Raw genomic sequence first — 11,872 nt, 5'->3', positions numbered from 1 at the left:
CAAAGACCCGGGGTGTGTCTTTAAAGAACTACATTTCCCAGAGAGGGAGAGGCTGCGTCACCGTCAGGAGGCTGCCGAGTGATTAGCCAAAGCAAGCAAAGCAGAAGTCACTCGTAAAGGATTAGCACCGCAGCTAGCCTGCTGCTATAGCAGCCTGGAATCTCTTTTAAATGTTGATGGAACATTAAGTCACACTCTTTGAAGTTTGAACGGCACCCAGAAACGTCGAAGGTATAACATGTTTGTCTTCCTGTGATGGTAGCTATAGCTATAGCCAGCCATGTAATGTTGTTGTTTTCTTCAGATATATAGTCTACTAGCTGGCACCGTTAGCACTGTTGTTGTTTTTTTAATTTATTATCCTGGTCTGTTTTTCACCGTTAGATTCGTTGTTGATGGTCTTTCCTAACATGGTCCAACCCCCCTCCCCCCTCCTCCTCCTCCTCCTCCCCCCTTTCTGTTTGTCTTCTTCTCTTTCATCTCCAACCATCATCCACACCTCTGGTTTTTCTCTCTCTCTTTCACTCTTCCTGTCTCCCTTTCTCAAACTCTCTTTCTCTGTTTTACCCTTCCTCTCTCACACTCATTCTCTCTCTCTCCCCCTCTTTGTCTTTCTGTCGGTCTTTCTCTCCCTTTCTGTGTGTCTTTCTCTCTCCACTTCCTCTTTATGTTTGTCTCGCTCTTTCACTCTCTCATCCCTGACATCTCTCTCTCATCCCTGACATCTCTCTCTCTCTCTCTCTCTCTGTCTCATCCCTGACATCTCTCGAATCTCTATTACACTCAATCTGTGTGTCTCCTGCTGCTCTCCTGTTACAACTCCATTTGTTTCTCTCCATTATTCTCTCTGTTCTCGCTTATAATGTCAGTGAGTTCACGACGTTTAGGTGTTGCCTGAAATCCAGGGCTGTTGCCATGCCGGCGATCCTGTTTGCTGTGGTGGCGCGTGGCACCACCATCCTGGCCAAGCATGCCTGGTGTGGCGGAAACTTCCTGGAGGTGACCGAGCAAATCCTGGCCAAGATCCCCTCCGAGAACAACAAACTGACCTACAGCCATGGCAGGTAGGACACTTGGCACAGCCTTTGCAAAAACTGTGTGCGTACGGTTTTTCTTAACTTTAGAATTCTAACTTTGATTCTAATGTTTTATTATGATTTTAATGTGTTTACTTTTAAACTTGAGTATTGGTTATATTTCATTGATCAACCTCAATTGGAAAACATTTTGGGTCAACCCCTGTTGCTTTTAAACGTGTAGTATACATACAGATGACCACACACACACACACACAGTTTGAATGGACGACTAGTGCATAATCACACAAACATACCAGTCATTCAAGTCAAAACTGTTCTATTCTGTCACATAACTGACACTATAATATTATTACACAATACACATGGTCACACTGTGTTGTTCCGGCAGCTTGTTCGAGGTTGTAGCCAGACACAGACTGACAGAATAAGAATGTTTAAGAGGCAGAATAGACAGAATGGGAAGGTTTGTTTCATTACTTCAAACTGTGGGTCGGTGCCGCTGGTGGGCTGTGAAGATATTCCAAGTCTGCCCCCCAAAAAATGTAAAGATTTTAGTGAACACAATCTGGATTGATCATTAAAATAAAGGTGCCTCCCGCCCCCGACCCAGAAACGTTGCATTTACCATTGCATTTCTTTTGAAACATAATTATCTGCTTCTGGTTCCCTGCACTTGTCTGAAATGGTTTCCTCTTCATTATTTCAGCTATCTGTTCCATTACATCTGTCATGACAGAATCATATACCTGTGCATCACCGATGATGTGAGTACAACACTTTCTGGCGGTTGTTTGGTTTGACTAGTTCGTTGATTGATATGATGAGAGACTTATTGAGTTTCTGTATTCATGAATTAACCACTTTAATTTGAAGAAAAAAAAACGGCTAAAAGACCTGCAAGCTCAGATTGTTAGATTTCAGTTTTTGCTATTTATGACAGGCTCAATGAATTTGTATGTAATAATTTTTTTTAAATTAATCAACAACATTAGTTGATAGTGTTTATGTAACGGGTGTCTCCATGTCTCCCCTGCTCTTTAGTAAACTGAAAACACTTTTTTTTTGGTGGGACACCAATTTCATCCAATCAGGAGAGAGAACTCATTTCGGCTTAAATTGCATTGTGTTCCAACTTCCAGTTACAATTTTTGTCTGCTCTTCCTTTGTTTCATAATTTCCAATTGCATGTGCTTATCCTGTATCCTGTCAGAGTTCTCTCTTCTGGTTGGACGAAATTGGTGTGAATTCTCAGCAGCACTCGTCTGGCCTCTGGCCGTTCTTGGATAACATTGGTATACTGAGTTGACCCTGGAACTGTATTTTCAGTTTATTATAGAGTTGGGGAGACCTCTGTTACTGAACAAACACCATAGCAATGGCTATTATGGGAATATAGAGACATTTAACACTTATCCTAACCAAAAGAGTTTGTCTTTTGTTTTATTGTTATGTGGCAGGACTTTGAGAGGTCGCGGGCGTTCAGCTTCCTCAGCGAGGTTAAGAAGCGATTCCAGACGACGTATGGCTCGCGGGCGCAGACCGCACTGCCGTACGCCATGAACAGCGAGTTCTCTTCCACGCTTGCCGCTCAGATGGTGAGTCTGTCTGTTAACCGTTTGATTGCGGGAAAGGGATTTGTACGTTTACCGCATTTTTGTATTGATTACTTTCAAATGCCTTTCTACACACCCGGACAAGATGAACATAAAACCGCTCCTAATTAGGCTTTCTGTTCAAGAAGAGTACGTTACCACAAAATCAGGTGTTACATAAAGGTAGTAGGTACATATCTCAAGAATGGAAGATGGTAAAATCAATGTAATTTTCTTTTTAGAGTGGACAAGTTACGCTTTCTTTTGAGGTATGCTGTGTGATTCTCCCTATAAGAGAACATTTACTGTCTGCCTAGGAAAAGTTTGTTCGTCCAATGCTATCATCGTAGCAGTGAGGGCCATGCAGTTAATCAGAATCGTTAGCAGTCTTTGTGTTAACAATGCAAAGGGATTAGAATGAGCGGGAGCATGTGAGGTCTGCATGTGACTTCTCTCTGCCTCACGGGAGACTTGAAATGCAAGTCATGCATGGATATAACAGATGCCAGTTGTATTTTCTGTTTTCCTGTGGTCTGTTGAACAATGGATCTCAAACCTTTTGATTTAAATAGTAAATGGTGCATTTATATAGCGCCTTTATCCAAGGCGCTTTACAGAGATTGTGCATTACATTCACCCATTCACACACACATTCACACAACGATAGCGGCGGATACCATGCAAGGCACCAACCTGCCCATCAGGAGCAATTAGGGGTTCAGTGTCTTGCTCAAGGACACTTCGACAGCAACTATGGCAACCTTGTGGTTACCTTGCAGTTACCATCAAGCCACTTTACCCCTGAGCCACCGTCGCCCCTATTTAAAGGACCCTCGCCCCAGTTTAGTATCCATTAGTCCACAGACTTGGTTCCAAGTGTACAATTGGAACCAAATGGAAACCGGCACAATCTGATATTTCTTATAAGTGTGATTATTGCCATTGGCCATAGGTCGATCCAACCAAATACCGTCTGTTTAAACTCTGTCTCCCACCATTGCCCCCCCCACCGCAGAAACACCACTCGGACCCCCGGGGATCTGAACGTCTGACACCCCAGATGCAGGTTGATGACCTGAAAGGCATCCTGGTACGGAACATAGGTGAGTCACTGTCGCTCTTTCCTTTTAAATGTGCCACTCTGTGAGCTATATAACTAACTATGTAATGAGCGATATGAGAAATATATATAGAAAAAGTTCTAATGTGTGTGTGCGCCTCATTCACTGACAGTGAATTCCCCACATTGTCCCTTTGCGCATTACACCTGTCATCACACATCAATAAGTGTCGGCTATACAGTTTGAAGCTTTACTGTATGTCACTGGCTTCTGTACGACAAGACACACAGACAGATCCACACAGCAGTCATTTTTAATGTCCATGACTAGTAGGAATTGGACTCAAACACCTTGACCAACCCCCCTTTTCTCTGATTCTGAATGCTGTGAGAGGTTCACTTTGTCACTCTGTTCCTCTATCTGTCCATCATGTTCTGAGCCTTAACACGCCCCTCCTACAGGCTACCAGCACCAAGACCACGGTGTCCTCCTTCTATGGAGAGGTTGTGGTGTGGTATATACAGTATACTGTCCTGGTAATATCTAGGATGCTGTCCGACTTCAAACGTGGTGTGTGTATGTGTGTGTGCCGCAGATAGTAATTCAGTCTAACAAAAGATCAATGTCAATATCTGTCTGTCTATCTGTTACACCGCGGGGCGGTGTAAGCATTGACTGCCCATATTGGCCAACCCGACCTGTCGGCTTCACGTATTGGTGGAGTTTTGCGTCACGTTTGTGCCTCTGCAGTCTGCACCAGTAGTGGCGTGCACGTTATAACTACAAATACATTAATGTGAGCCAGTGTACTCTTGACTACGTGATGGAAATTATTATTATGAATATTATTACAGCGGGTGAGCATGTATTTCCAACTTTGTTCCTGATCGATATTGTTGCCAAGTCAAGGTCAGAACGTAGATATCTTTGGGGCTTTTTTTTAACCTTTTTATTGATAGATCACAGTAGACAGGAAATGGGGAGAGAGATGGGGGTAAAGGGGGTGCGCACGCTTTGTCGACACACCAAAGATCCGAAGCGGGGGGACATGCGATGCGAAAAAGCGATGGTCCGACATGCGCTGCTCCCGTGCTTGCGGTTAGGGTTATGTTAGGATTGAGGTTTCGGATCAATAGTATGTCGGAACTAAAGCCTGCAGTGCACCCGGGGTAAAGACACACAACAAAGTTCGTCGGGTTCGGGACTCCGACCCACGACCCACTGTCATGCTGGATTACCAGCCAAGGAGCCCGGACCGCTAAACCGGCCCATGCCGCTTAACAGTAATTAAAGGCAGTATTGATTGAGAGACATACGAAGTATAGTTGTTTGAAACATCAATATTGTGTATTTTGTCTGCACTGCAGACTTGGTGGCTCAGAGAGGAGAGAAGCTAGAGCTGCTCATTGACAAGACAGAAAACCTGGTTGATTCGGTGAGTTGACTGATTATTTTAAAATAATAATGAATAATGTTTTGGACATACAAAACTGCAACGATATGTAGTAAATGGCTCATTTACATTAGTTTATTATGACAATTTATAATTGAATATCATTTTGCAAACTCACTGATAATTAGATAATTTGGTATTATGTTGATGAGATTAGCATAATTTTTGTTTTTGTTTTGACACAATTTGTTTTACATCATTACATCACCTAATCATAGCAACATGAGTTAGACTGTAATATATTAGCGCCCCTCACTTCACACAGGTGTGATTTATTTTATATATATGGTGCTCCACCTCAGCAATCCATCTCCCAGGGGTCTAGAGCAATGGGACTCCCGATCTGTATGATAACAGCCTCTCTGACTTACATACTTTAATACATACGACATACTTTAATACATACGATTTATCAATCTAACATTAAGTGGACACTCTAATCCAGAGTTTAAAGTATGAGATCGGAATCAGGACAGTACCATGAAGGCAGTCATTTTAAGTCGGTCAGTGAGTTTTTGGATTGTTTAACATTTAGATGTTTTAAGGACGTGATGTAGCCACTGACCTGAAATCTTATTTCTTCTTTTAGTCGGTGTCGTTTAAGACGACCAGTAGGAATCTGGCCCGTGCCATGTGCATGAAGAACCTTAAACTAACGCTGGTCATAGTACTGGTGTGTCTGGTGAGTATCTAGAAGGCATTCCTATTTTGGGCATGTTCAAAGCTTTCTGCTGTTAAAATTGAAGTGTAACCCTAGTGGTTCCAGTACAGTAGAATGCCAGCTTTCTTTTTAGTGTGCTGGGGCAACTAGAGTTACAAATAAATCTTTTCAGATGCGGGACGTCCGCAGCCAAATAAATATGTAATAAATGTAGGGGTCTTTGCCATGAAACAGTTTGAGAACCACTGGGTTAGGGTTATGGCATAATATTTTAAACACATGACACATCTCTGTGCTCCTCAAGGTGGTCCTCTACATCATCGTGTCTGCTGCCTGCGGAGGTCTCAGCTGGCCGAGCTGCGTCAAAAAATGAGATGATTGGACGATGAGACAGAGAAAGAGAGAAGGAAAAGATGGAGGGAGGAGAAACTACTGTCCGCCTCCAGGTTCCCTCCATCACGTTCGAACAAAAGGGAAACACCACTCTCCTTGCTGGAACATTCATTAAGTCTTTATTCCTGGCTCCTCCTCAGTGGCGTGAACTTTGACCTGTCTTCTGGACATGGGAGACAACCCCCATACCACCTCACCGTTCCCATAGCGATGGACTGCATCCATCTGCTTTTAAAAGTCTCTGGACCATTCATGTCTCATGATAGGGCTGGGAGTTATGACATCAAATCAATATCATCGTTATTTCAGACCTCGATTACGATTAATGAATAAAGTCAAGTGGTTAATCAGACTAATCGATTTAGTCGATTCATTGATTTGTCGATTCATACAAAAAAATCTTCTATTAATCAATTTACAGATATGAGCTAGATTTAGACAGTTATTGGGTTTAAATGTTGGTTTGGATATATTTCCGGTTAATTGCCCAGCCCTATCTCATAGACTAGTAAACGTGCTTGTCTTGTTGTCTCATGAAGACCACACAGCTGCAATATGTAGGTGATTCATACCAAAATGAACCACTCAGACGGTACTGATTTTTTCCCCGATTCACATTTAGTCGCACAACGGTGTCGCACCCTGAACATGTGCGATGGAGAATAATTACTTTTACTTTAAATCTTGATTTTTCTCTAAGTTTCTCTAATAATATATTAATCCCTGATTGGATTGGACATAAACAAAGGCAGTATTGGACATGCAAGCTGTATATGACATTCTGTTTCAGATCCAACAATAAAACCCACTTCATAATTAAAACAGGAGCTGATCGACAGCCTAATGTGATGTGTTGTCAGCTTCTAGATCAGTCTTTGGCTGCAATGTATAAGCAAAATTAACATATATAAATGATAAATTGGCGTATAAATTAAGCTTAATTACTCTGTACAGTGCAATTATCCTGGTAAAATCACTGAGGATAATACAATAATGTGACTCAACTAACGCAGTATGTACCCCACAAAGGTCGATTTTTACACTGAGAGTTAAAAGGTTTTGCTGTGCATGTGTCTTCATTTTGTGTCTTCAAGAGTCAAACTACCGACACTCAAATTTCGGACTCCCCACACCTTCTGACCTCTAGCATGGTGGCGTTGTGGTGAAATTGTTGACCATCCTGCAGAAATATGTGACCATCCTGTTGGACTTTACATAACCTCCTTGTCTGAGTCACGTAAATCACTGCTGTACGTTTATTAACAGATTTAAACGTAGTGGTATTTAGGACACGTTTTGCAAGACCTCAATGTGTGTTCTATGAGGCCCCCCATGCTGGAAGACAGCTGTTGGGGTCAGGGGCAGACAGATATTTTGAGTAATTTAGATAATGTGACTTGCTGATGACAAACCCTCCTTTTTTTTCTTTTTCTTTTGCTCAAAGACACTGATGTCTTCAATGTTTCATTCTCACCGAGCACACATCTTTTGCCATACAAATGTAAAAAGGAAAAGAGAGAAATTATATTGTGATGTAAAATCAGTACATTAGATTTATATGAATCTGAGAACTAGTGACTTCGAGCCTGGTTTTGAGTGAATCTGGCTCCCTGGATGTGAGAGGAGCGGTGTCCCCTCATAGGGTGCTGCTCAACATGCCTATTATGTCATTTTTCTTTTTTTAACAGAATGCACTTTTGACATTGTACATAATGTTTGCTTTCCTGCCACCATATGGTTTATAATCATGTGACTATTTAATTATTGTAAATCCAGATTTGAAATAATAAAAAAATCATGGTATCATAAAGAAATACCTACAGCAAAGTCAAGCATTCCTTCCGCTCAGGTCTAGAGCTAAGCAATATGGTACTGTCTATCAGAACATGTCATCACTGATCTACAAGCTCACTGCATGTCATATCACAAAGTGTTCTGAGCTTCTACTGTACATCCGCCATTTTTTCTGTTATTTTTTGAGAAATATAGAAAATTGTAAAAGTATTCTGAAACTGGGTCCTGTACGTACCTGGGGGATATCAAAAGCACTGAAGCAGTACATCGAGGCAGCCCTCCTCCCCCTTATCACGTGACGCGGTACGGCCCTCCTCCTATGCCTGTTTGGGGCTACTCTATGGCTGGCACTTACTGGGCTGGCACCTGGCACACTTATCATCCGGTTGGTCGTCAGCCAATTTGCTTCACCTGGGTGTTGATTTGGAAGCAAAGAAAAAGCCTCTGACAAACGCGCGCGCCCCCCTAGGCTCTGGACAAACGTCTCTTCTCTCTTGAGTCACTTCCACTGGGTAGCACTATAGCTGGTCCCAGTACAGTCTATGGTTATGGGGTTTACTTTTTCTTTTACTGTATGTATGCAGAATTGGAGATCATGTTCCAGCACGAGCACCATTTCATTCCCCAGGTGAGACCGTCTAATCAGTCAGTGACACCTGCTGTCTATATCTATCTAAGGCTCCGTACTAGACTTACTAGACTGTGCATATTTTGACTGTAGACTAGAGAACACAAGCCTTACGGAGTAGGCTATACGGATAAAACAAATTCAACTTGAAATTGTTGTCAAACGTGTGTTTGTGTGCCCCAAGTCGGCAACTTTTCGACAACAACCTTACTTTTATGTAAAATGTGAAGGGACATTTCTACATGCTATTTACTACCATCTATTGGCGGCTGTGTAAAAGTTCAGGCTTGATGCCTGGATTCCTGGACTGTAGTAGGCCTACTCTCTCTGGCAGCTCTATCTAGAATTCCAAGGACAGATCAGTGACCAGGAGAAGTGCGCGTTTGGATAGAAAAGTATTGCATTTCAATAATTCCGTTAAGATAATTAAGTTATTAGGTTTCTACCGGTTAGTTTTTCTAAAACTGCCCGATTGAGTGACCAGCCTGAATTTATCGACACCATTTTTACAGATGGCATAGTAGGAGAGGGAGTCTTGTTTTTAAAATATGTATAGGCTTACAACTATTTTTACATCGTGTACCCTTCCCTTCTCTTTTACTACATGTTTGTCTGTGTATCTAATTATAGGATAGCATGTGATGGGAGCCAATACTGGACAACTCACCCCGGTGCGTGCCTTTTTTCTTCCCGAAATTTCACCAGTGAGGGGGATAACTTTGTAATATGCTATTGGCTGTTTGTATTCTTTTTGGAAAAATATGAAAATATACTCCTGTGGAAAGGCTATATTATTTTACTTATATTGACCATATAAACAATTTAATATTATTTAGTATATGTAAGGTTTTGCCCACTCAAATGGTACCATCCCCACATATCCTAAACAACTTCTGTGAACAGACTTCACTGTAGTAGCTTTTCATAAATTATATTTGTACTTGGGCTGTCTGCTGTCAAGAAAGTTTATAGTTAGAGAAATTCAAAGTCCAGCCGTCTGCTGTCCAACCTCTCCCACCCCTCACTGGGGAGAATTCTCGGAGGAAAACAGAAACGGGGTGAGTTGTCTTATTGCCATGGGAGCTCCCACTCACACTGGTCAGAGAGGTCCATCCATGGGTGGTGTGGACTCTACTTAAATAGAACACCTCTAGTAGGGTGCTCTGACCTCATGGGTGAAAGAGGATCCCGCTTACATAGGCCTACTTCAAATACACTGACTTTACCTTGGGTCATGGACAGTGTTGCCATGTCTGCTTATTTTATAAGTGACAGTGGGCTTGTTTTTCTGTAAAGTAAAGTCTCTTCTAAATGTAGCCGCAATTTGCAACTCTAGATTTTTTTATAATGTGATTAATCTAGAGTTGCAATACCCTCCATTGACTCATCCAATTTGCGTTTGCGATCTGCTTGTCTTAAACAACTCACCAACATTGCAGCTCTAGGCCAAGCTTGAATTATCCTCTTTCAATCTGCCCAGGTTGTTTTTCATAAAAATCCCCCATAGACATGTTATGAGCTATACTTTCTGCGCAAGTGATTCTTTTTGGAAGCGCTCGTTTTTATTAAGGGGTCGCGCTGCTGCTCCTGCATTATGTGCAAATGCGAAACGGATGGCATAGCCATACAGGGCCGTTCAGTCAGTGATTTGTGCTTCCAAACTCCAGCACTTAGAAAAATAATCACTTGCACAGAATTTCTTGACAGAAAGTAGCTCATTACATGTCAACGGGGGATTAAAAAAAAAAAAACAAGCTCGGCAGATTGAAAGAGGATAATTCAAGTTTGGACTACAGCTGCAATGTTGGTGAGTTTAACGTTGTTTAATACAAGCAGATCGCAAACGCAAATTGGATGAGTGGGAGTCAATGGAGGGTATTGCAACTCTAGATTCACCACATTATAAAAATAAGTTGCAAATTGTGGCTATTCTAAATGTAGGTTGTGGTTTTTTGGGCTCGTTTATAAATTGTAGATATTACTTTAACATTTTGTTGCATTGTAACAAGGACGTCCAAATGAATGTATTTCTCCACAGATCCCCATGAATGTTTAAAAGAAAATATATTCCAACTTTTTTAAATGGCAGTTTTAATGGACTGCTGTTCAAACTTTGTTTCCTGCTTATAAACCCTGGCGTGGGCTCAGGATGAATGAAACCTGAATTGGTACATTTTTGTATGGTGTAGATGAAGTTTGTGTAAATAAAGGATAACTGTGTGGTCAGCATGTGCCACCAGTTGATCTAATTCACTTCAGATAGTCTCTAGACTAGTGTTTGAGCACATTTGTTGACAGTTACATCTACTGCAGTGTGGTTCTCAAACTGGGAACCAGGGAGTCGGGGACCTTGAAGGGATTCATTCCAGGGGTCCCCAGCAAAGCATCAACCACAACTTTAACCCTATTTTATACTACAGTATTAGAAAGTAGCCAGTCTACAAGCTTGCAATGTGCTGTATCTCGACACGTTGTGAGCTTGTAGAATAGATTGCCTAAATTAACAACACATGTACACATCCAATCTTGAAGAATTGTGATAACATTTTGGACATCTGCAAATTTGTATCACAAATCCTCTTTCATGGAGGTCCACTGCACAAAAGTGGAGTCCGCAAACCAATTATGTATCAATGTGGAGGTCCTTGACATGACAATGTTTGTGAAGAAAGAACCAATTATCTACAGTAAATGTTATTGTTTTCCCACTACACATGCCAAGCAGGTTGCCTTGTTTCCTTAGGTTACCATCTCGCAGTCTCTTTATAATTAAGACAATGCCACATGTCTCCAGTATTTGCTGCAGGCATATTGGCTCTCAGGGCTTTGTCACTGGTGGGGTGTTTTAGTCACCATGGTATGCTGTGAGGAATCTCCCCCTCAGCTTGACCTGCTACTTGGTGGGCCATCTCTGGCACTGGGCTATGTGTGGGTGCATCTGTTCTCTCTGTGAAACTCTTGACGGCTCCAGGCACCCTTGGCAAAGGTCCAGCCAGGAGGGAGGGGAAAGGCAGGCTTTCTTCATGGTGCCTGAGGGCTTTTTGGAGAGAGCAGCATTTTGTCATTAATCTGTCTATTGCAATGATGTTCTTGAATGCATCTGCAGCCAGCAAGATGATCTCTCTCTCTCTCTCTCTCTCTCTCTCTCTCTCTCTCTCTCTCTCTCTCTCTCTCTCTCTCTCTCTCTCTCTCTCTCTCTCTCTCTCACTCACTAACATACAATTTCAAAAGGCTTTATTGGCATGGTAAA

At 42.0% G+C, this 11,872-nt stretch overlaps 2 protein-coding genes across 2 annotated transcripts in view; both read left to right on the top strand.

Moving 5' to 3' along the window:
• The first annotated feature begins 82 nt into the window (after nt 1–82).
• Nucleotides 83–8,014, top strand: sybl1 (synaptobrevin-like 1). The gene is made up of 8 exons (XM_080774100.1): nt 83–231; nt 870–1,064; nt 1,747–1,804; nt 2,498–2,635; nt 3,648–3,735; nt 5,061–5,128; nt 5,736–5,828; nt 6,112–8,014. Exons 2-8 carry the CDS (start codon nt 916–918, stop codon nt 6,178–6,180), a joined length of 663 nt encoding a protein of 220 aa, XP_080630226.1. The 5' UTR covers nt 83–231; nt 870–915; the 3' UTR covers nt 6,181–8,014.
• A 504-nt stretch (nt 8,015–8,518) lies between these two features.
• mtus1a (microtubule associated tumor suppressor 1a) overlaps nt 8,519–11,872 on the top strand; it is a 46,267-nt gene continuing 42,913 nt past the window's right edge. The window contains exon 1 of the mRNA XM_080773873.1: nt 8,519–8,622. The gene's annotated coding sequence lies outside the window, so the exon portion shown is untranslated. The remainder of the gene's footprint in view (nt 8,623–11,872) is intronic.

Source organism: Protomyctophum bolini (assembly GCF_963924005.1).
Source record: "Protomyctophum bolini genome assembly, chromosome: 10".
NCBI classification, from domain to species: domain Eukaryota; kingdom Metazoa; phylum Chordata; class Actinopteri; order Myctophiformes; family Myctophidae; genus Protomyctophum; species Protomyctophum bolini.
The sequence above is the reverse complement of the archived record's forward strand: the minus strand, read 5'-3'. Positions and strand labels throughout refer to the sequence as shown.

Excerpts from the sequence above, each read along its gene's own strand:
- sybl1 (XM_080774100.1), top strand. The coding sequence starts at position 916 with ATGCCGGCGATCCTGTTTGCTGTGGTGGCGCGTGGCACCACCATCCTG. Across the intron at positions 2,636-3,647 it reads CCACGCTTGCCGCTCAGATG|AAACACCACTCGGACCCCCG; the intron begins GTGAGTCTGTCT and ends CCCCCACCGCAG. Across the intron at positions 3,736-5,060 it reads CATCCTGGTACGGAACATAG|ACTTGGTGGCTCAGAGAGGA; the intron begins GTGAGTCACTGT and ends TCTGCACTGCAG.